Raw genomic sequence first — 24,939 nt, 5'->3', positions numbered from 1 at the left:
AAAAAAAAAAAAAAAAAAAAAAAAAAAAAAAAACATTAAAAAAAAAAGAGGAAAAAAAGGAGAAGATAACGTCTGGGTAGGAAAAACGCAGCCAATTATTTCTCCCACATCAAAGCTTTCCCTTTAGTTCTTTTAAGACTTCTGTTCTGTGAGGTACTTCTATTGGTAAATAAACACAAACGTGATGAACTACCTAAAACAAACGCGTGGCTTGATGAACTAGCGTAAGGCAGACACTTTTGTAACGGAGGCCAGATTAGAGGGCAGGACCTACGGGCACAGCCGGAACACACGCACTTTCTAGACAGCTCACTGGGCTCCAGCTGGCCACTCCTTCACTCAGATGGGAAATGGGTGGCTTGGGGAAGAGACTGCTGTCCAGCGTGGAGGCCACCGTGCTGGGGCACTCTTCCACGAGTCCCTGAAAAGACTGCGTGAAAACTGTGACATTTTAGTGCCAGAGTCTGAATTTTCCTTGTACTGGGTTATACTCAGTTCTTGAAATGGTTTCTTGCATGTATGCTTGGAAAGTAGAGATTTTTTTCCAGTTTCCATTAAAAAAAATTTTTTTTGATGTTTACTTTTGATAAAGACAGAGCATGTGCCAGGGAGGGGCAGAGAGAGAGAGAGAGAGAGACACAGAATCTGAAGCAGGCTCCAGGCTCTGAGCTGTCAGCACAGAGCCTGATGTGGGGCCCAAACCCATGAACCGTGAGATCATGACCTGAGCCAAGTTGGATGCTTGACTGATCCTCCCAGGCGCCCCCAAAGTGTAGATTTTTTCTAAAATTTATTTCCCATTTAAAAAAAATATCTGTTTTTGAAATTACAGGGCACCTGGGTGACTCAGTCGGTTAGGCATCCAACTTCGGCTCAGGTCATGATCTCACGGTTCGTGTGTTCAAGCCCTGCATCAGGCTCTGTGCTGACAGCTCAGAGCCTGGAGCCTGCTTTGGATTCTGTCTCCCTCTCTCTGACTCTACCCTGCTCATGCTGCCTCTCTCTCTCTCAGAAATGAATAAAACATTAAAAAAAAAAATTACTTTAGACTTACAGGAGAGTTGCAAAGAACGTATGAAGAGTTCTCATGCACTCTTTACCAGCTCTCTGTAATGGTAACATCTAACATGGTACAATTACCAAAACCAAGAAATTAACATTGATAAAACTAGTAACTCAAATCCTGACTTCAGTCAGGTCTCCCAGGACCCCACACATAGCTACTTGTCACATCTGCTCAGCCCCTTCCAACCTGTGACATCTGTGTCACCTTGTCTCTTTCATGACCCTGACGCTCTAGAAGGGTACTGGTGAGGTGTTACATAAGGGATGTCTGACCTTTTCATATGACTAAATGAGTCTGGGGTTGTGGGGACAAAGAGCACAGAGGGGAGGTGGCCTTGCTGCCTGACACATGCCTCCAGGGTAAAGAACGCACACAAGACAGCACTGGTGATGCTGACTTTGGTCACCCACGTGAGGTGGCATCTGTTAGGTTTCCCACTGTAAAGTGGCTTTCTCATTGGTACTTTTCAAGGGGGAGAATCTTTGCTTTACGAGCCAATTGGATGCCATGGGAAATACTCACTTTAATCTTTGGCTCCCCTCCAGGCTTGTGACTGACTTGTGGGGCATCGGTATCCATGTCGACTTCTGCTTTATCTTCAGCTTGTCCAAGAAGCACCTGGGTCCAAGCTCGCAGGCCAGCTTGCAGGCGAACGCCCAGTATTCTTTCAATCTACAGAGAAAGTAGTGTTGGAGAACAGTGTTCCTTCCGAAAGGCAGGTCGGCAAGCTCGTCAGACAGAAAGCTGATGCTTCAGGGCGAGGATGACCATTGCTACCACATCCTTCATCTCAGCCTGTTGCCCCGCCCCCATCCCATCCGTCTCCCGGCCCCACAGAGCCGGACCTCCCCTGGGGGCTAACCCAACCACCCACCCACTTGCTGGGGACAAGGAGGTAGACACAAGCACAGCAGATGCAGTCACGGTCTCACCGTCTGCTCAACGTACTAGAAAATTTATAAAACAAAAGTGTTTTCCTGGCAGCCTCAGAGATAAAACTAGCAACCTATAATCTGGAGAATAAATCATTTTCTCTTTCGTAAAACTGAGATATAACTGACATATAACATTCTATTAGCTTCAGACGAACAACATAACGTTGTCACGTTTATATATACAGCAGAGCAATCACCACACTTAAGACTGGTTAGTATCTGTCACCACATACAGGTGAGTGTTTTTTAACAGATAAAGAAAAAAGTCTTCTCCTGGATCGAGAACGAGAGAAGTAAATCTCCTACGAACAGGACACCTGTATGTTTTTGTGCAGTCTGTCTTGGGCCACAAAACCGTCCTGGGAATGCTGTAAGGGCGGCTGTGACAGAGCCCGAGACTTTCAGTAGATTCGGAAGAGTGGGCTTTGTTAACCTTCCCCGCTAGTGTTCCCTGTGTGGGCACGCGGCACCTCTGTGGGTCACAGGCTTTCTTTAAAATGAATGGATACCTAAGGGGCTTCAGCGCTGCCCACGGAGCAGCTCTGCCACGGAAATACCCTCCTTCCCAGGATTCGCCCCGGATGCTCCCTGCCGTGCAGCCACGAGAAGGCTGCATGCGGTAGTATGTCTCAAACACACGTGCACACGCACTTCCCCTCCCAACACACCCCTACGTGGGGGACCCCGTTCCTCTACGGCGGGAATAAGAGGTGGTTACTGGCCATTTCCTTTCCTTTCTTCCTTTCTTTTTTTCAAGTAAGCTCTGGGCCCAACATGGTACCTGAACTCAAGACCCAGAGATCAAGAGTTGCACGTCCTACCGACTGAGCCAGCCGGGCGCCCCCGGGCGTCTCTTTTTAAACTGGGTGGCAGAGAGGGGCAGAATGTCAGAGAAGGAGGCTGGAGGGGAGGCCAGGGAAGACAACCTACGTTATTAGGTGGGCAGGGCAGGGCAGGCAGGACGCTGTCAGGTACTCAGAGCACCAAGATAATCGCTGCACCTCACTGCCTCCGACTCGGAAGGCAGAGGGCACTGCTAGCACCACATGCTCGGCTCCGTCGTTACGCAAATGGGATTTCTGAAGAGGAAACTGGACCACTGCTGGTAATTTCTATGTAAAAATCCTTTTCAGTGACAGCTAATGAACTTACAAAATAGGGTCCACCCTTATATTGCTAGTAGAAAAATGAAAACCACTACAACACACCCATCCCTCACCTCCATGTCAAGCTTGTTGACCCAGATGGGCAAGTTGGAATAGGAGTGCAGGTTTAAGTCATCCACGGCTTTCTGGACCCTGTTCAAGATCTCCGAGAAAGTCCTGTGATCATACATGCAGGTCTCCAGGGAACGGACTTCCAGGTCGATTTTTTCTTCAATTATTAGCAGATCATCCACCTAAAGGAAGGCATATTTAACATTTAAAACACCCATTCACTCTATTCCTTTATATTTACGTACACTATTCTCAATGAACAAACATTCAAGGCAAGGAAGTTCTTTCCATGATTAGCTAATCCTGTCTGTTGGTGTGAGAACACTGATACCCACTCCTGTGTTTTCACAGAGGGAAGGAAAATGTACGGAAACTATCAGCGTCTCGCCTTACTCACTCCTGCTCATGGGAAGGGTGACCTCTGATTGAGAAGTCTGCTCTGCTCAGTGCCTTCTCTGTCGCAAGCGCCAGCCTATGGGCCAGACAGCTTATCACTGCCTGGCTGTGCTACCATCTGGGAAGGAAGTGTAGGTCTGGGGGGTGGACCGACGGCAAGTGGCATGGCTGACATCTAGAGCCCCAATCTCCGTGTAGCTGTACCAGTAATAGAGCTCTCATTTCACTTCATGAGACTCCTGCATCCTTCATCTCTCCATTGGTTTCTAAACTCAGTTACTTAACGGCCTTCCCAGAGCCCTGTCAAACAGCACAGCAAGTAAAAGGGGTTCCTCTCCCCTTCAGTTCACACGGCCCAATGCTACACCCGTCGGGAAGGTCTCCCGTGGGAAAACTACCACATTAACCGAGCAAGCTATTTCCACGTTCAGTTTGTTCCCAGGACCCCGGGGGGGGACTGCAGATCGTAACACACCTTTTCTTGAAAGTTGAAGACGGTCTCTGCCAAGCGCTGCACGTAGGGGTCGAGCTTGTAGGATTCCCACACCAGCGCGATGCCCTCCGCGATCAGAGCCTGCACCTCCTTCTTCAAGCCGGCCACCAGAAGGGAAATGGTGTTGCGCTCCTCCACTTTCTCACAGGTACGTTCGTAGGTGCGGACGCTCTCGATTAGCGAGATGGCAAACGGGTAGAGCTGGTTCGCCTGATGGGCCTTGTTCACAATCGCCAGTGGGACTCGGAAACCCAGCCACTTGAGATTTCGAACTTCCTTTGAAAGCGTGATGATCTCAGGAAGGAAGTTAACTTTCAGCTTAAGGACATTTCCAGTCCGGCCGCGGACCCGCGTGCTTTCGATGGTGAAGATGCGCCCTGAGACGCCCAGGTTGCGCTGCTGCACCTTCCGGGCCCAGTCGTCGAAGATCTCCTGAGTGTTGAGCTTCATGCGGAAGCTGTCCCCATCCTGCTTCAGCTTCTGGCCCTCCACGTGGTTCTCCCAGCCCTTGCCCAGCACGTCCTCCACGCGCTTCATGTAGGCGCTCAGCTGGCGGTCGATCTGCTTGGCCCAGATGATGGAGCCCGACACCGGGGGCAGGTCGCGCACGTGGCTCATCTTGCACGCCTGACTCTGTGGGTACTGGACCTTGAACTTGTCATGCAGAGACTCGATGTCGTCCTTCACGCGCTGGATGAGCTGGGTCTGGTACTCGCGGATGGCCCCGCGGATGTGTGGCCTGACGAACAGCGCGTTGAACCTGGAGAAAATCCTGAACATCTCATTAGCGTTCTTGGCTGTGCCAAGCTGATCCCTAAGGCGAGCGGTGATCCGGGTCTCCACCCTGTCGATTCGCTCGTCGTATCTCTTCATGGCGGCTTCCCAGGCTTCCGTGCCTTCCTTGGAGACGTCCAGCCCGTCCACCTCCTTGACGTTCTCGTATGCGAGGTTGACCTCCTCAATAGCATTCGCATCTGCGGCATCGAAGAGAACCTCCGCCACTTTCATGTCCTGAGGCTCGGGGACCTCTCCCTGATTCTGCTGTGCAACTGCCGTGACCTGAAAGAGGAGGACTCGTGACAGAAAGGCTGATGGCACGAAGACTGCCGCTCGGCTCTACACCCGGAGCACGTACCGCACGATGCAGCCAGTCTGCTCTGTAGGTTTTTAACTTTCAGCTAAATGTTTTAGAACCACAACTCAACAAGGCCATGAAAAATACCACAGAGTATATTCTAACTCTGCCCAAAAATATCTTCTGACAATGTAGTTTCAGTGCCTAAGAAGCTAAAATAACATGTCAACCTGGGTTTTCAGTACTTGCCTCTTTAATGTTTTGTCTACAATTAAAACTGCATTGGAAATCTCAGAGATTCACAGGAGTGCTACGTGCAAACTCAGCATCCAATGTAGTCTTCCTTTTTTATTGATTTATTTTTTTGGTAATGATTTTCCATGTTTGTTTATTTGGGGGGGAGGAGAGAGAGAGCAAGCAGGGAAGAGGCAGAGAGAGAGAGAGAGAGGACAGAGAGAGAATCCCAAGCAGGCTCTGTCCCTGCAGAGCCTGACACGACGCTTGATTTCATGTGAGATCATGACCTGAGCCGTGATCAAAAATCAGACACTTAACTGACTGAGCCACCCAGGTGCCCCTTCCTTTTGATTCTTAAAACTTTAATTATAATCCGTGAGTAAATACTGCAGCAGAGGGACAGATAAACGCTTCAGCAAGAGAGAAAAATCCCCCACTCCATTCCCTGAAGCCCCTAGAGAGCAGAACAGAGCGTGAGCTTTAGTCAGGAGGTGTCAGGCTCCCGCACACATCTCCTGCCAAGACCCCCACAGAATTATAAAGCCAGGCAAGGGTCTTCATCTGGGCCACAGATGTCTTGGATGAAATTCAGATGGTCTGGGAATTTGGGGGAAATTATCATCATTATTTTCACTAGCCCCTAACAAAAATTTAGCATTTCCTATAATTATGAATGCCCAAACAGTCACACACAGTCCCTTGAGGTTCTGTGGCTTTGTCATCAATAAAGTACCTCTTCATTACATGTGTACACACCTTTTTTTTTTTTAATTTTTAATGTTTATTTATTTTTGAAAGAGAGAGTGCAAGCAAGGGAGGGGCAGAGAGAGAGGGAGACACAGAATCCAAAGCAGTCTCCAGGCTCTGAGCTGTCAGCATAGAGCCAGATGTGGGGCTTGAACTCACAAGCTGTGAGATCATGACCTGCACTGAGGTCAGACGCCCAGACTGAGCCCCCAAGTGCGCCTACATGTGTACCTATCTTGAGATCCTGCCTATGCTCATCACTTCAAAATTATGGTATTAATACGGCCCCTCACTAGATCTTGCCGTTTTATATGTTCATGGAGAAGCACACAAATTACTAGATTTATTTTTTTAATTTAATTAATTTCGAATTTATTGGTAACTGTTCCTTTGTAAACCCACGCATTTTCTTTTCTGCATTTAAAAACGTTCTGAGTATTCCTGGTAATGGCAATATGAGGACAAACTTTCCCTACTGGCAGACAACAGGATACCCTATGTGGAAAACCCAAAAGATTCCACCAAAAAACTGCTAGAAATGATACATGAATTCAGCAAATTCACAGGATATAAAACCAACATACGAAAATTGGTTGCATTTCAAATCAAGAAATCGATCCTATTTATGACTGCATTGAGAACCATAAAATATCTAGGAATGAACCTAACCAAAGAGGTAAAAGATCTGTACACTGAAAACTATAAAAAGGTTATGAAAGAAATTGAAGAAGCTACAAAGAAATGGCAAAACATTCCATGCTCATGGAACGGAAGAACAAATATTAAAATGTTGATACTACCCAAAGCAATCTACACATTCAATGCAATCCCTAACAAGATAATACTAGCATTCTTTACCAAGTTAGAACAAACAATCCTAAAATTCGTGTGGGAACAGAAAAGACCGTGAATAGCCAAAGCAATCCTGAAAAGAAAACCAAAGCTAGAGGCATCACCATCCTGGACTTCAAGCTGTATTGCAAAGCTGTAATCATCAGGACAGTATGGTACTGGCACAAAAACAGACACTCAGATCACTGGAACAGAACAGAGAACCCAGAAATGGACCCACAAATGTATGGCCAATCTTTGACAAAGCAGGAAACAATTTCCAATGGAAAAAAGACAGTCTCTTCAGCAAATGGCATTGGGAAAATTGGACAGTGACATGCAAAAGAATGAACCTGGACCACGTTCTTACGCCATACATGAAAATAAATTCAAAATGGATGAAAGACCCAAATGTTAAAACACGAAGCCATCCAAATCCTAGAGAAGAAAACAGGCAACAACCTCTTTGACCTCAACTGCAGCAACTTCTTACTAGACATGTCTCTGGAGGCAAGGGGAACAAAAGCAAAAAATGACATACTGGGACCTCAGCTAGATAAACAGCTTCTGCAAGACAAAGGAAACAACAAAACTAAAAGGCAAATGACAGAATGGGAGAAGATATTTGCAGATGACATATATCACGTAAAGGGTTAATATCTAAGACCTGTAAAGAACTTACCAAACTCAACACCCAAAAAATAAACAATCCAATGAAGAAATGGGCAGAAGACATGAACAGACATTTTTCCAAAGACGTCCAGATGGCCAACAGATATGAAAAGACGCTCAACATCACTCATCATCAGGTAAATGCCATTCAAAACCACAATGAGATACCACCTCACACCAGTCAGTGTGGCTAAAATACCTCAGGAAACAACAGATGCTGGCGAGGATGCAGCGAAACGGGCACTGTCCTGCACTGCTGGTGGGAGTGTGCACTGGTGCAGCTGCTCTGGAAACAGTGTGGAGGGTCCTCAACAAACTAAAATTAGAGCTACTCCACTACTAGTATTGACACAAAGGATAAAAAAACATTGATTTGAAGGGGCACATGCACCCCAATATTTATAGCAGTACTATCAACAGTAACCAAATTATGGAAAGAGTCCAAGTGTTTACTGACTGATGAATGAATAAAGATGTGGTATATATATACATGGAACATTACTCAGACATAAAAACATAATGATATCTTCCCATATGCAACAATGGATGGAACTACAGTGTACTATGCTAAGCAAAAGAAGTCAGAGAAAAGATAAATATTGTTAAGATTTCACTCATATGTGGAATTTCAGGAACAAAAACAGATGACAACAGGGGAAGGGAAGGAAAAATAAAGACAAAAACAGAGAGGGAGGCAAGCCATAAGAGACTCTTAAATACAGAGAACTGAAGATTGCTGGAACAGAAGTGGGCTAAATGGGCGATGGGTATTAAGGAGGGCACTTGTTGGGATGAGCACTGGGTGTTATATGTAACTGATGAATCACTAAATTCTATTCCCGAAATCATTATTACAGTATATGTTAACGAACTTGAATTAAAACAAACAAACAACAACAAAAAACCCTAGGCTAGAAGGAATCAGCACTAGAAGCAAATCTCTCACATGTAAAATAAGGGGCTAACATTTAAAACCAGCACACAAACATGCAAGCATGCACACATCCATCAGTGAGCACTGAGCAAAAAGGTGCTGAGGATTCATTATTAATAATGTACCCAGGGGCACTTGGGTGGCTCGGTCGGTTGAGTGTCCTATTTTGGCTCAGGTCACGCATGATTTTGCAGTTTGTGAGTTCAAGCCCCATGTCGGGCTCTCTGCTGTCAGTGCAGAGCCTGCTTTGGATCCTCTGTCCCCCTTTCTGCCCCTCCCCCACTTATGCTCTCTCAAAAATAAATTTAAAAAAATAAAAAAAAAAAAGAATGTTCATTAAAAAACAAATCACAAGGTACCCCAAAGAGTAGGCACTCCTACACAGTGAATAAAACTTCCTGGATGCCATGGTTTCCAGACTGGACCCACCCAACCAACATTGTACTACAAATATTTGTCAACTACAAGAAGGCTGAAAGAATTACAGACTGAGCACCCACAGGCACTGCCCTAGAGTCTACAACATTGACTATATATTGGCTTTAATGTGTACTGACCCACTTATCAATCCCCTGTCTATATACAGTTGACCTTTGAACAACACAGTTTGAACTGTGGATTCACTTACACGCTGGTTTGTTGGTTTTTTAAAATAATTTTTTAAATGTTTATTTATTTATTTTTTAAATTTATTTCTAGGAGAGAGAGAGACAGCGTGAGTAGGGGAGGGTCAGAGAGAGAGGGAGACACAGACTCTGAAACAAGCTCCAGGCTCTGGGCTGGCAGTCAGCACAGAGCCCGACGTGGGGCTCAAACCCACGAACCGCAAGATCATGACCTAAGCGAAAGTCAGATGCTTAACCGACTAAGCCACCCAGACACTCCAAATGTTTGTTTTTGAGAGAGAGAGAGAGAGAAAGAAAGAGAGAGAGAGAGAGAGAGAGAGAGGCAGAGTGTGAGCAGGGTACGATGAGCAGAGAGAGGGAGGGAGAGGGAGAGGGAGGGAGGGAGAGGGAGAGAGGGAGGGAGGGAGAGGGAGAGAAAAACACAAAATCCAAAGCAAGCTCCAGGTTCTGAGCTGTCAGCACAGAGCCCGATGCAGGGCTCGAACTCACAAACTGTGAGATCATGACCTGAGCCACAGTCGGAAGCTCACCCGAATGAGCCACCCAGGTGCCCCTACACGGGTTTTTTTGGATCCAGTACAGTATATGCATTTTCTTTGTTATGGCTTTCTTAATAACGTTTTATCCTCTAGCATACTTTATTATAAGAATACAATTTACGACACGTAACATAAAATATGTTAACCCTTTTTGTAGTCAATAAGGCTTCTAATCAAGAGTAGGCTATCAGTAGTTCATTGTTGTTGTTTTTAAAGACTTAAGTTTTAAGTGATCTCTGCACCCAACATGGGGCTCGAACTCACAACTCCAAGATTAAGAGTCGTATACTCTACTGACTGAACCCAGCCAGGCACTCCTACAGTTAACTTTTTAGGGAGTCAAAAGCTACACGTAGATTTTCGAGTACGCAGGGAGTCAGCACCCTTAACCCCCATGTTGTCCAAGAGTCAAGTGTGGATCAGTGCACCTTCTATTTCTGCACTGGATTTCTAAAAATTATTTTTTATTTTTGAGAGAAACAAAGTGTGAGTGGGGGAGGGGCAGAGAGAGAGATACACACAGAGAGTTCAAAGCAGGTTCCAGGCTCCAAGCTGTCAGCACAGAACCCGACACGGGGCTCAAACTTACGAACTGAGAGATCATGACCTGAGCTGAAATCAGACGCTTTACCAACTAAGCCACCCAGGTGTCCCATCTGGACTGGATTTTTTAAAGGAAGAAAATTGGTGAAGAAAAAAGGAAGGTGAATTGAGAAGGAAAACAAGCAAGTACAAAGAAAAGTAACCATTTAATTCTTTTAATAAATCTCAGGCATCGGAGGGCTCGGCCGAAGAGCGTGCGACTCCATCTCCGAGTTGTAAAAGTTTGAGTCCCATGTTGGGTGTAGAGATTAATTTAAAAATAAATTTTTAAAAATTTGAATAAATAAGTAAATCTCAGGCATATGCAATTATTATCCACATTTTGCAAATGAGCAATCTAGGAAAAGGGTTAAAAGATATGTCCAAGTCATACAGCACGTTAAACGGTGGGATTAGGGTTTAAACCCAGGAAGTCTGGCTCTCGAATCCACGCAATTTGCAGGGAGGGAAGAATGGACGGAGCAGTAAAGACAGGGACGAACACACAGAAGCCCTCCATCACACACAGGACAGCACAGGATGCGGACGGGACTAAAGAGGCACTTGGTGCAAAACCGAGGGAAGCAGCAGTTCATTAGCATCTGAGAAGAAGAAAGAGAGAGTTATATAAATATCCCACGGATGCAGTTTTAAAAGGTGACGCATACCTGCGGCCTCAGGACCCTGACGATGACAGCTCTCAGCTGCTCGTGCTGACGTCGAAATTTTCTCATCTGGTCGAGGCGAGCCTGAAGCTTCCTGTGGGCAGGGTTGATCCGCCACACCATCTTCAGGTTTTCTTCCCTTTTCCTTTTGACGATGTCTCTCAGCAGCACCTGAAGTTTCTCATATTCATCATCCCAGGTCTGAAAGACTTCAAAGCATGCGACCATAACCTAGGGTGTAATTTAAGAAAGGAGGCTTATTATTACAGCCATGTTTTCATCTCGGTGTCTGAGGCTGGTTTTCTGATCTATTAAAACTTACTTTTTCAAATTCCTCATAAGCAACATGCATCAATTTTCTGGTGCCCAACACTTTGAGTAACTGAGAACTTAAGTCCCTTGAAATCGCTTCCACCAGTCGCAGTGCCCTCTGAATGGGGTATTTTGTGTTCCGGATCTTCCTCAAATGTGTGAAAATCGCAACAAGAGCCTGCCTTATTTTGTCCAGCTCAGTGGCAGACAGCAGGTCATTCAGAGGGAAATCCTTCATCAGAGGGTTGTAGTCATTCACGGTTTCCAAAGCCTGTTTTAGACCTAGAGTAACAGAGAAACAGTTAACGGTTTGCATGTAAAGTAATATAGGCATAAGTCATGTTCTATGTCAATCACACCTTAATTTTAAAAAAGTAACACAACTAAGAGGCTACCGCTTATGCTTACAGCTTAATACTCGGTAAGGAAGCTGAAATACAGCCTCCAATGGGACAGTTTCATGTTGCAGAAGACTCAGTGACACCAAAACTGCTTATATTTGAAAAAAAGGAACATGTTATTAACAGGATGATCCTCTGTCAGTTAATGGATGGTCTTGTTGTTGCTTTTTTAATAATGTCAGTCAACTCACGCATATGCAAAAGGCTGTGGGTGATGGCCCCACAGATTTCTTGCTTTCGAATGTTCTATGAATTTTCTAAGCATAACATTAAGGTTAGAAAAACTACAGTGTTACCCTTAGGAACACTAAAATGAAAATGTTACACCCACAGCTCAAGTGAGGGGAGTGTGTTATGGACACAGAATCACAGAAGCACCTGAGTCCTAGCCTATTTTCTGACTCCTCTAACATTAAGCTTAAAAAAAAAAAAGAGGGAAGAAGTAAAAGTTTCAGAGGTATATCTACATTTCAAGGCATAACTTTCAGCCTTACTGAATGCTCAGGTAACATGTGCAATGAGATCAAAGGAACTAGAAGATTTCTACCTTGAACTTCCTCTAGCACTTCAAATGTGGGCAGCATGCCTTTTCTTGGAGGGGAAGGCAAACACCGTGACGAATACCGCAGCCCTGATTGCTTGCTCTAACATTCCCTGGTGGGGACAGCTGTAGAGAAATGCCCAAACATGCCTGGGCACTTGAGTGCCCACCGTGTGCTAACACAACATCACTCACACTGCTGTCCATTCAGAAAACTAAATTTATCTTGACCACTTCTCAGAACAGGGAGGAAGGCTGAGAACAGGGAAAAGGAGCAGGTAAAAGAGGAAGAGAAAGCACTGACCAGCTCTCCTTCCGCAGCCCTGTGGCCAAACAACTTCTGCTTAATGTCAACCATTTCCCTGCCTGGACTGTCAAAAGCACACTTGACTTTGTACTAAAAAAGTACTGCCTGCTCAAGCAGCCAAGTAACTGAGAAACAGGAGGGAAAGTCCCAAGGCTCTGTATGCAGCTCTAGAAACTGGCATATGTTCTCAAAACTCCTGAAGGGGAAGGAAGGTGTGTGGGGAAAATTATTTTCATTATCTAGAACCAGGGGAAAAGGAGACAAGACACAAGAGAGAAACAGGAAAGATAGTCCACCTACTGACTTGCGCTGAAATTATCAGTATGATCTCACAAAAGCCAGATCAATAACTTACTGATCACTTTATTAGTTCCGCTTTTTACCTGTGTCAGTGTCAAAACTGACGGTGGCATGGAAACGCTTGCCATGTTTCAAGATATCCAGAGTGAGCAGGACTTCGGGGCTCTCTCGTTTCTCCTGTATGCGGTACAGCGCTCGCTCCAAGTTTAACCAGAAACTAATTTCCTGCAAGGCTGTTCCTGAGGCAGGGTCTCTATCAAGTTTGGTCACCTTTAAAGATAAATAACATTCAGGAGTATTCACGATTTAAATAAAAGCAGAAAGGTATCATTAATTAAACACATGCATTACAATTTAATTTTGGTATTTTAAGTAGATTTTCTTCCGTCAATTGTAAGTGGCTTAAATTTGAAAGCAAAGGTGTAAGACAGCCGAAATCAACACTCTCTCGGGGCTAATATTTAAATAACCCCACATTGTACCCCCTGACTGTCCACCTGAGCCGATGGCAGCCCTGGGCTGGGGCATTCCCAGGACAAAGGGGAGCATGGCTATCGTCATCAGAGACTTCACCTCATTGACAAAAACTCAGACCAGCTTCTGAGATAGTCAAGAGCGAACGAAGCACTTTACACAATACATTCAACACCATGCTCTTACTTTCTGAATTTCTCGGATCCAGCGGTTAACTCCGGATTGTAACTGATTGAGAAAAGTTGGGTCTTCAACCTTATCTCCAAAGTCTGTAACTTTTGGCTTTTCTCCACGTTCATAACACTGTTTTGCAACATTTGTAATAATGGGATGAATTGGCAGGCTGATCTCTGGAATTTCAATATTCTGCTGCAAGTGAAGGAGCCCCATTTCAAGTTCTGCAATCTTTTTTTCAACCGAGGGAGCCATTTTATCACCATCCCTAAAAAAGTTAACAAACACTTCACTGTTGGCCTCCAAAGAGATCCTATTATTTTAAGTCTGTCAAACACTGATAATATGTATCTTATTAAAGCAACAGATTTATGTCCTTTTGGTTCATTAGCTTTGCCCTCCCAGTTCCCGAATCTTACATTATCTTTCGTGGTCTCTTGTGAACACTCAGGGAAATAGGACATTCAACCTAACAAAGCAAAGATGGTTTTTACCTGTCTGCCTTGCCAGACTCTCTGATATAGGACTTAAAGAAAGGAGCCACCGCATTGCTAATGAAAGAATGCAAGGTTTCATACGGTGAGTCTTCACTGAGTGTGAGGACCCGGAGCTGAGAAGACACCGGTTTGTCTGCATCAATTACCGGAGTGCGTTTAATGAACGCCAAGCTAAAAGAAAGCAAAAGAAGAAATTAGAACGAAGGGCCTCATTCCTAATTAGCTTCAGTAACTGTTGCCCTTTTTGTGTTGCACATAAATTAAAACTTCATTTGAATGTTTTAATTTAAAAATCACAGTAAAAGTAGGTTAAATTGTCACTTTTCTAATACCGAAATACGTCATTTATCTTTCTTTCCTCACTTATGTAAGAATAATTGAATCAAGATTCGGGCTTTGGCCATGACCATGAAACCAGGCAAAACTAATCTGGCTCATACGTATGGGTGGAGTTCCTAATCTTGGCCTCACTCAAATGAACTTCCGCAGCAACTGCAAGTTACAAGCCACAATATACTTCACTGATCTTATGCTAACTCGTACCGTTCATTTACGGTACTGTCACACATCAGCTTGAATAAACAAATGGCACCCACAGGTTAAAGTGACAAATGGGCATTCCAGGCCCCAGCAGCCTGGCTTAAACCAGCTCTTCTAGCTTTATCTCCTGTTACGGACCCTCTTCCTCACACCCAAGACAGAACTGAGAACAGACGTCCCGTCCTCTAAACATTGTGCGCCTCTGTGTCTTTGCTTACGAAATCTACACTCATCCGCTGAAATTCCAAGGAACCCTCAAAACTCAATTCCAGCATTACAACTCTTTGGGGTCTTCCCTAACTGGAATCACTCTCCAATCCCCTTGTTTCACGGCATTCTGCACTTCTAAGATGCTGTCAAGTAGTACGGTTAGTTGTGTATCTGCCAATCTTCCTCCCAAAGGACCACAAGCTTCTTGTGAACCAAGTTTTCTCTGTGTACCTACTGCCACAGCTTACACATAACAGATGCTCAAAGGTAGTTGAATTAGTTCAAAAAATTAGTATTTGAATTTTCTGTTCCCAGGCCAGTACTTTATACATAACACTTTATAATATTCTAAAACGTCACTGAAGCTTTCTGCTGTGACACACTGAGAAGAAAGAAGTCGTAATAGCATCCCTGCAAACAAAGTACAAACCTACATCCAATCACCGCTGGTTTGTACTTATCAAGTAGATGAATGCCTTGAAAGGCATAGAGTTAGATCCTGGATCAAGGGAGAGTTACTGAAGGGGCATCGCTGACACAATCTGAATACACACAGCACATCAAGAGTACTATTGTATCAGTACTTAGTGAATTTAAAAACTGTGCGGAGGCTATGAGTGTCCTTGTTCTTAGGACATACACTTTAGTATTTAGGGATAAAGGGGCAAGTTGTCTATAACTAACTCTCAAATGGTTCAGGAAAAAAAATGATAATACAAATGGGATGATGTTAACAATTGATATCTGATATCAACTATATATAATTCATGCAACTCTTGTAGGCTTGAAATTACTATAAATAAAAAGGTTTAAAAAGCAAATACATTATAAATTAAGCATTTACATGTTTTAATTTGGATATGTATATTGGAGTGTATATTGGCACCACTTTTCTAGAAGACGGGAAAAATCTGGTTACATGCATTAAGGATTTAATTGACACATTGCACCTGAGCCAGTAATGCTTTCTTTCTTTATACTAAAAAGAATCAGATCTCTACCTAAGAATCTTTTCTAGGTTTTTACTAGTTATTTAGAAGAATGAAAATGCACATAAAATCTGAGAATCGTTATATATATTAAATACATTATGGCTCAAAACGAAAATGGATACCATGACATAGCAATTAAAATAAAAATACAGAATTTATATTGACTTGGAAATCCTCTGAATTTCAATATATGAAATCAAAGATACCGATTTAAAGAGCAGAAATCTTGAGTGTTTTAATGTCTTCATCTAAGTCGGTTAAGACCTACATTCAAGTCTCACAAGCTTATAATACAACAGTGTTTCCCCTCTACTCACCTATTGGACTTAACTCCGTAATGAATGTCTATGTTGATATTATAGGAAATGAATTCTTTTTCTTCTTCTCCTTCATCACCAACATCCTCTACAAATCATAATAAATATCATGTCAATTCAAGCCAACACTACCAATTTTAATTTATCAAAAGCTGAGAGAATGAGTAGCCTCCCCTACTACAACCTGATAATTAAATGCCCACGTGACGTGGCTCTCCCTAGTTTCCCTTCCTGCCCATTTTTTTCTGAATCCTGACCCGGGCACTTTGCTGTGCGATCCTGGGCAAGGCAGCGAACGCCTCCATGCTGCCTCTACGTGGGAGGCGGCAGAGCGGGCCTGGCCCTGGGAAGACAGCCCACCGCCCCTCCCCTCCCGGCAGCCTCAGCCCTGCACTCCCAACACAGAAGGCACTCTCCCCTCCTCTCCCCTCCCGCACTCCGCTCACTGCCCCAAGCTCGCTCACTGCCCCAAGCTCGCTAGCTCGCTACGCGGCGGGTGGCGGGCGCTTTACCCAATACCCTAGGTACGTCACACACCTAAGCCTCGGCCTTGTCGTGACTATTATGACCCACGCTTTCCACGTACGAAGGTGAAGTGAATTGCCCCCAGGCACCTGTCTGGAGAATTGAGAAGTTTGGGATTCCAAACCGGGGGTCCTGCCCAGGTCCTCATTGAGCCGCCGCTGCCGCCACCCCCCACCCCGCCCCAGGCCAAACACCCGTCTAGAAAACCATTATGAAGGAACATCTGCAGGGGTCACCAAGAGGCATTCACCCAGCCCCCGCTCTGCTTGGACACCACTTTTTAGAGACTGCTTTGGGGCTGACGTGCCAACACTGCCCTCCCCTACTGTGAGCTCTTGTGGGCAGTGCTGTGCTGGGCTCCGGGCGGCAAACACTATGCACAGTAGTCATTTTATTTATTTATTTAAATTTATGTATTTATTTTTGAGGGGGGGTAGGGGAGGATTGCAGAGAGAGAGAGAGAGAGAGAGAGAGAGAGAGAGAGAGAGAGAGAGAAAGGGAATTCCAAGCAGTCTCCATGCTGTCAGCGCGCGGGCTCAATCCCATGAACCATGAGATCATGACCTGAGCCGACATCGTAAGTCGATGCTCAAAACGACTGATCCCCTAGGAGGCTCACTGTGCAACAAGGCCATTTTGAAACGCTTACTGGATGGGGCGCCTGGGTGGCTCAGTCGGTTGAGTGTCCAACTTTGGCTCAGGTCATCATCTCATGGTTCGGGAGGTGAAGTCCCATATCGCCTGGGGTTGCTGCTGTCAGCGCAGAGCCCACTTCAGATCCTCTGTAACCCTTCTCTCTATGCCCCTATGCCCCTCCCCTGTTCTAGCACTCTCTCTCAAAAAGAAATATAAACAAACAAACTTATTGGAATTCAAGCTTACTGCAATAGTAAGATAGCTCAAGATGTGAACAAAACGTGTAAATAATTTAAAAGCCATAACTGAAAAGCTAAAATTTGTGGGGCGCCTGGGTGGCTCAGTCAGTTAAGCGTCCGACTTCGGCTCAGGTCATGATCTCACAGTTCGTGAGTTCGAGCCCTGCGTCAGGCTCTGTGCTGACTGACAAATAAATAGTCTTAAAAAGAAAAATTAAAATTTGTAAGAATTGGAAATAATACAAACCTCTAGATGTAGTACTAATGCACTAGTTGCCTAAATGCTCCAGGTGAATAGTGATCTTGTCAGTGATACGGAATCGCATTGGCAAATGCCGATAACAGGGGACGTATGGAATAGCTGCCCTATTCCACAGTATATGTGGTTTCACCTTTACTTTTAAGTCATAATGTAACAGCAAAGGCAGCAGAGTTAGCTAAGTGATCTTAGAAAAGGCATTTTTCTTCCTCTGGGTTTCAAATTCAAAATGTAAAATGGCAGAATGGGGTGGGGGCTGTGTGAAGGGGATTAAGAGTACAGTTATTACAAACACTGAGTAACGTACAGAATTGCTGAATCACTATATTGTACACCCGAAACCAGTGTAGCACTGTATGTTAATGATACTGGAATTGAAGCGTAGAACAATAAAAAATAAATGCAATGGGCAGCAGATGTGGGCTGGGGGCAGGGGGTACTAGGAGGTCTATACAGGTTCTTTAGCACCAAAAACTGAAAATCGGGGTATACAGGCTCTGAGCAAAAACTGTTTACCTCATTAGCTTTCAGCTGAAACAAATACAAAGTTTATACTAGAAGATAAAAAATATTTGTATATCTGTCAAGAAAATAATACTTTCAAAATATTGTTTTTTAGTATAATTTTAGGAAGGGAGAGGAGGAAGCAAAATAGTCTAGCATGCCAGATAATTCCTAGGTGTTTTTTAAATATGACTAACTTAGGGGTAAAAAAAAGAAACTAAACAAATCCATCAGGTTTTTAAACTACCAAAATATGGATATACCACAAGCCAGGATAGATCCTACTGCCCGAAACCAATCACACATATGACTGCCATCTCTAAAGAACAAACACATGAAACAGGGCAGAAGGAAATACTCTCAAACTAAAACAGTTGTCAGGGTGGTAGGATTATGAAATATTTCCTTTCTCAATTTTCTGAGCGCTGTTCTAGGATTTATATAAAATACGTATCATCAGAACAGCATTCAAACAAGATCTAGAATATAAAAAGAACATTCTATAATAATCAAAGGAAATTACTGACATAACTAAGCCCGTAACTTTGAATAATTTCTCCCTCTGACACAAGATTCACATCTATACGAAATAAAATCACACAGAAAACGTGCCAACGGGATGCAGCGTCTGGTCGCTCTGCCCGCACTTCCTACACTTCCTAATGCAGACCAGGTTACAGGAGCTGCCAGGCCCCACGCCTGGCGATGAGTCACTCGGCAACTCGCGCACGCCCCTGCCGGGAACGCCCAGCTCCCAGCCCCCACCAGGACCACTGCAATGCGGCAGTTCCCGCCAGAGCTCAAGAGCTGCCCAAAGCCCCGTCCTCACACAAGGGCAACCGATAGGTGCTCTCTAGTCCCCTCTGCTGCTCTGTTAAAACCCTAACTTCTTTGATGATGATAATTTATGGAAATTATAGAAGACATTTTGGATTCATTTTTTAAGGCTTACTCTCCATAGAGATCAAATGCCTGACTCTTAGTAGAAAGAACTTATGTCATTAAGCTTTTTGTTTTATGAACTGCCATCAAAATTATTGCACCTTCCAAATAATAAGAGTTTGACACTCTACTTCTGCAGAAACAGTTTTTAAAATTGTTCAGACGAGGAAAGAAGGATCATTGATAGTAATTCTTAGTAACAAAGACGCTATTAATCCTGCTATATTTAGAAGCTTACATTCAAACACAATCTGCATGTTTTAGCAGGCAATACTGCTTTCAGTAAACTCTGAATCCATTTCCTAATGCCGCGAAAGTTACTGGTTAATACACGATGGCCCAATGCTGTACTGCCTGTTAATACATTCCAAGAATCAAAATGCCAGTACGGACAGTGTTGAGCTGCCTCAGGAGTTCCTTTGCTACAAGCCATATTAATACACATTTAGTGGCCTGTGGACGTATCTTTGGTTAACTTCTGAGCTCTAGAGATGTGTAAAACGTCAATTAGCACTAATCTGTGTATATTTCTATGGAAAGACTAGTGTAATGCACTTCAAACTGAGAGTGATTTGTATCATTATGTTGTGAATTAGGTGAGCATTATGCCTCGTTTAATGAATACAGAAAGATGTGCATTCAATTATCCTAAGACTCACACCTCCTCTCCTAGGGAGACCGGGCATGTTTTCACAAAGTCTGGTATATGTGCAAAGGAAAGAAGCACAGCAAACCGGTAAACGAGCAGGGAAGGCCGCTCCACTCCCTGCCCCACGGTCATTCCCTCGGTCTCCCCGCCACAGGGCAAGTCTGTCCCCATCCAGCAGAGGCGGCCAGGTGTTTTCTTTGGCTCACACAAACTACCAAATTACTTGTGACATCTTCCTGGCTCTCCTTATCTTTCATCTTCTCGTCCTCTTAAAATCCAAAACACACTAACACACGATGTGGACTGATCGCTATCGTATGTTCTCCCCTTTTCTCGCACATGCTTGCTTTTGCTCCCCCTTTCCCACGGCTGATGCTTTCTCCTGTCACCTCAACGGCCATCACTCCTTTGTCCTCCTTCTCAGGGGCTGTGACTTCTTGGCCACAACCACTCTGTGCTCCGGGGGAAGGCCCAGGGCATGGTGAGAAAGTCTGAGTTTTCTCTTGAACCTGAAGACTTCCATTTGTAACACACCGTTAGAAAGGTAAAGGGAGGGGCGCTGGGACGGCTCAGTGGGCTAAGCGTCCTGAGTCCTGGTTCTGGCTCAGGTCATGATCTCACGGTTTCTGAGTTCAAGTCTTGCATCAGCCTCTGTGCTGACAGTGCGGAGTCTGCTTGGGATTCTCGCGCTCTCTCCCTCTCTGCCCCACCCTTGCATGCTCTCTTTGTCCCTTTCAAAATAAAATAAAAACGAATAAACAAAAACTGAAATGTGAACGGAGGGGTGAATCCCACATAACACTCTACAACACTGGCAAACAGACTTTCCCTCCATCTTTACTTCATAAGAAGACGTGACGACGGTGTGTCCCTGTGCTACACAGGAATGTCACTTCCCATGCTACCCTGCAGACTGGTTTGTCCTACAGTGGTGCACACCCCCAGTGCGACAGCATAGGGCAGCAGGGGCCCAGGCTGAGGGACAGTGTGGTGTCACAGAAAATCCTTTCTGTTGCTTTCTTAGCCATTTTACCAGCCATTTGGAGGAATAAGCAAAGGCCAGAAATGAATACGTATTAGTCATCATTTCTTCAAGTTAGAGAAATTAAGTCCACAGAAAAATAATTTTTAAAATCCACAAAAACATTCCCCATGAAACCTTCCACACTGCCGTAGCTCTAAGAAGTTGAGTTCTGTAAAGAGTTGTAGCTTTCTTTCACATTCTAGTCCCTAGCCAGCTCTGCACAAATGAAGATGTAAAAAAAAAAAACCCCTAAATTATGTCTTTTAGGAAAAACTAGAACCCCAACCTTAGGAGCAGTGACTAAAGGCAGCCACTATTTTCAGTCTTAAAGACAAAGTTCCGAGGCTAAGACACCTGATGTAAACAAAATCCAAAACCCACAGCCCCTGATCCCAGCCGGGTCACGAACAGGCGGAGCCCAAGGACAATCGTGGAGCCACCCGCGTCACCTGCTGCAAGCTGGAGTGCCTCTCACCTGCTCCCACCTTTACCTCCCAACCAAAGCCGCACTTCAGGTAAAAGCTGCTACCGAACACTGCTAAACTGGTAACATGCCTATTAAGTAAAGAGCACCTTTCTGGCTGTAATTTTACAAGAACGCTATGAAGGAAACAATTTTCTACAGACCAGGAATTACAAACAAGAGATTTCTGATTCTCAAATCAGGGTCTATAATTTGATATTCCCCTTCCCATCAACTCTCCAACCCTTTTGTATCAAAATAAACTGTTAAATTCACAACTTTTATTCTATACTTTTAAGGAATACTGTACTTTAACAGAGAAGTTTATAGCTGGCTAGGGTAGTTAAAAAATAGATATCTCCATATAAAAATGCTTCTGGGGCGCCTGGGAGGCTGTCAGTTAAGCATCCAACTTCGGCTCCGGTCATGATCTCACAGTTTGTGAGTTGGGCCCTGCACCAGGCTCCTCACTGACAGTTTGGAACCTGCCTGGGATTCTTCCCCCTCCCCCTCCCCCTGCCCCTCTCCCACTCATGCATGCATTCTTTCTCTCAAAAAAACAAAAACTAAAAATGAAATAAAAATAAAAACATCTATATTAAATTACAAGTGTTTGGAAAATTCCTTCGGGGGGGTAAAATAAAAGCAATTTCCCTTGATCACTAAATTAGGACTTCATTCTTGTTGATGGCCTTTACGCAGTTTAAACAATTAGATTTGTTTTCCACACTATAAAGCAAACCTCCTGTTTCACTGCAACTAACTACTGGATGCTCACATTTAATTAAATGCCCAAAACTGATGCTAACTCAAAAATCACCCGGAAGACAGCCCTCCGTACGTATCAAGTGACCCAGGTCGGTACTGATGTCTAAATTTTAAATTATGCTAGATTCCAGTTTAGTCAGGATGCTAATAAGACTGATGGGACCATATAGTCTTTCTTTAAAATTTTTTAAGTGAAAAATAAATTAGAGAGACAGGTTGAATTACTAAAAATACTTTTTCATTTTTATAAATACAGTAATGAGGTAGGATTTCAGTTTAAGACACCCTCATTCCTTAGTCAACGTTCAAAAGTGCAAGTCATTATGGAGCCAAGATTTGGATGCTTGGACATTCGCTTTGCTGAAATAAGAAAATACTCCATCAAGAAAACAGATGATCTGCAGAAAGCATACGACACAAACAGGGCTTCTTCCCAATAATTTTAGCGAAGTTCAGTTCTAACGTTTGAGAAAAGCCAATTACTGATGAGCAATCTAGAAGCAAAAACTATTTCTTTTCCATAAAAAAGAAACTGAGACCCAAGATAGAAATCAACAATTTTAATACATAAACTGTGCAATGACAATGTGATCGAGAATTAGCCAAGGTCAAGCTACTCAAAATATAGTCATTTAACACAAATTAAGATATAGTTTAATAAGAATAATGTATATTCATTGAAATAGCCAGAAAGAGATTCAAAAATGCTGACAGTGGCTATATCTGGGTCAAAGGATTCCGGGTGATTTTTACTTCATCTGTACAGTTTAAATTTTCTATCATGACTAAATAAATATACGCTTCCTGAAAAAGAATAGGTGGGTGAAAACATTTTTTAACACTAGTGGTTCCCATGCTGGAAACATTAACCCCAAACAAAACAGAAAACCCTAAACAGCATTAATACTCTAAAAATACGTCTGAAGGGCTCCTTTGCTTTGAACACTCCATGTGAATCTAAGAAAAATATTCTTTCACACACACTCTGACCCTCCCACCCTCCCAAGGAAGCAGTTGCTACAATGAAGCCTCTCCTGAGTGAGCGAACAGCCTCTGGAAGAAACAAACTATCAGAAATAAACATAAGCTAGTGGGGGTGGGGACAGGTAGTAAGTTCTGTCTTGACAGACCCATCCCTTTCTTGGGACAATACAGAGCTGGTGGGCAAACACTGTCACACGATGGCCCATCCCTTGGTACCAAGGTTAAAAGGTACTTGGAACCCCCTCCCCCAACGGGCGCCACACCCATACTGTGCTGTCAAATAGGCTGCCACCCACCATCAGGTGGTCCTGGAGGGTCCCGGCACTGTCCCTGAGGACAAGCTCAGTTCTCAAGAACTGCCGGGAAGGCCACTATTTGAGGAGGCTGCTGCAATGTGCAAGCCTTTTGTCCCCTGTCTCCAAGTGAGTCTCTGTTTTTTGAAAAATCTGCAAACGACTCAAATATCACAGGGTCATCATTAAGGGCCATCCAAGTATTACACGAACATGGGGGTGTGATCGGACAGACCCAGCAGCGTCCTGGCCACCGAGACGCCGAGTCTAGTCCAGGGAGCAGGAGTCAGCTGGTGGCTTTGGGCACGTCACGTCACCGGAGCCTGTTTCCTCGCGTGTGAAATGGGGCAATACACCCAGGCGGCGGGGACGCAGTGAGGACCGAGGCAGCCCCGGGAGCGCGCGTCCACCCGGACCAGGGATGCTCCCCTCCCGGCGCGGCCCTGTCACTGCGTGGGCCTCGGCACCTGGCTCCGGCCGGGCCGTCCGCGGGCCAGGGCTCCCCGCCAGCTCCGACCCCTCTCCCCGGGCGGCGCCCGGCTCCGCGGGTCTGCCCCGGACACATCCCTCCCGAGGCCGGCCTGGCGCGGCCACAAATCGAAACCGAAAAGCTCATGTGACATTGGAGGCCGGGATGCGGCCTCCGCCCGCGCTCAGCCCGGGAGACGCTGTCTCCACCCAACTCGGCCATCTTGAGGCCCGAGCAGACAAAGCGATCCCATTGTCTTGGGTGACGGCGAGACGAGGGGCACCCTCGTCGTTCCCCGAGACCCGGAAGGGGGCAGCCCCGCCGCTCCCGCCTGGCAGGGGGTGTGGCGCCGGCCTCGCCCCGCGGCCTCAGGGCCCCATCCCGCGGGGCGTCTGCAGCCCCGAGGCCGCTCCGCCCCCCAGCCGGATCCCGGTCCCCGGCGCCAACGCCCGGCCCCGCACCTTTGAGCGTGGAGCGCTCCACCAGGACCGTGTGGACCTGCGGGTCCGACAGGAACTTGCGCATCTGCTCCAGGGCGCTCTTCTCCTCCAGCGCCGCCTCGAGCGCGGCCGGAGCCTCGCCGCCATCCTCCAGCAGCAGCGGCACCAGCTTGCGCAGGTGCTTCTGCAGCACCGACACGTCGGCCACATTCTGCACGGCCGACACCTCCAGGCCGGCCGAGCCGTCCTCGCCGCCGCCGCCGCCGCCCGGCTCCGACATGGCGCCGCGCTCGGGACCCGCAGGGAGCGCTGGGCAGGCGGCCGCGGCTCCGCACGAGAGCGAGCGCCGAGCCCGCGAGCGAGAGAAACAGGCACCGGAACCCGACCGTCCGCTAGCCGCGGCCGACTGAGGGGAGCGGGCGCCGGCTCCGCCCTAAAGGCCGCCGCCCGCCGGTGCGCCCCGCCCGCGGCCCGCCGCCTCAGCCACTAGCGCCCGCTCACCGCCCCGGCGTCACGACGTTGCGCATGCGCGCGCGCGGGCCCCCGGCGCCGCCGCCGCGCAGCCTTCTGGGACCTGTAGTCCCCATACTGGGCGCGTCCCGGGTTTCCCCGCACCGCAAACCCTTTATAAAGATGGGAACTTGACTTGGCTCGTGGGCGGTGT

General features: G+C 45.7%; 1 protein-coding gene across 1 annotated transcript in view; it reads right to left on the bottom strand.

The window, feature by feature from the left end:
* DYNC1H1 (dynein cytoplasmic 1 heavy chain 1) overlaps positions 1–24,667 on the bottom strand; it is a 67,790-nt gene extending 43,123 nt beyond the window's left edge. Inside the window, exons 1-10 of the mRNA XM_039251203.1 lie at positions 24,297–24,667; positions 16,081–16,168; positions 14,019–14,192; positions 13,537–13,792; positions 12,960–13,146; positions 11,338–11,609; positions 11,019–11,246; positions 4,090–5,166; positions 3,221–3,400; positions 1,589–1,738 (exon numbers count right to left, since the gene is read on the bottom strand). Of these exons, the coding sequence (XP_039107134.1) occupies positions 1,589–1,738; positions 3,221–3,400; positions 4,090–5,166; positions 11,019–11,246; positions 11,338–11,609; positions 12,960–13,146; positions 13,537–13,792; positions 14,019–14,192; positions 16,081–16,168; positions 24,297–24,555 (2,871 nt within the window). The 5' untranslated portion in view covers positions 24,556–24,667. The remainder of the gene's footprint in view (positions 1–1,588; positions 1,739–3,220; positions 3,401–4,089; positions 5,167–11,018; positions 11,247–11,337; positions 11,610–12,959; positions 13,147–13,536; positions 13,793–14,018; positions 14,193–16,080; positions 16,169–24,296) is intronic.
* Positions 24,668–24,939: the final 272 nt, after the last annotated feature.

The sequence above is a fragment of the Hyaena hyaena genome, unplaced genomic scaffold, assembly GCF_003009895.1.
Source record: "Hyaena hyaena isolate Hyena2069 unplaced genomic scaffold, ASM300989v1 scaffold_386, whole genome shotgun sequence".
Taxonomy (NCBI): domain Eukaryota; kingdom Metazoa; phylum Chordata; class Mammalia; order Carnivora; family Hyaenidae; genus Hyaena; species Hyaena hyaena.
This window is presented reverse-complemented; position numbering and strand designations above follow the sequence as displayed.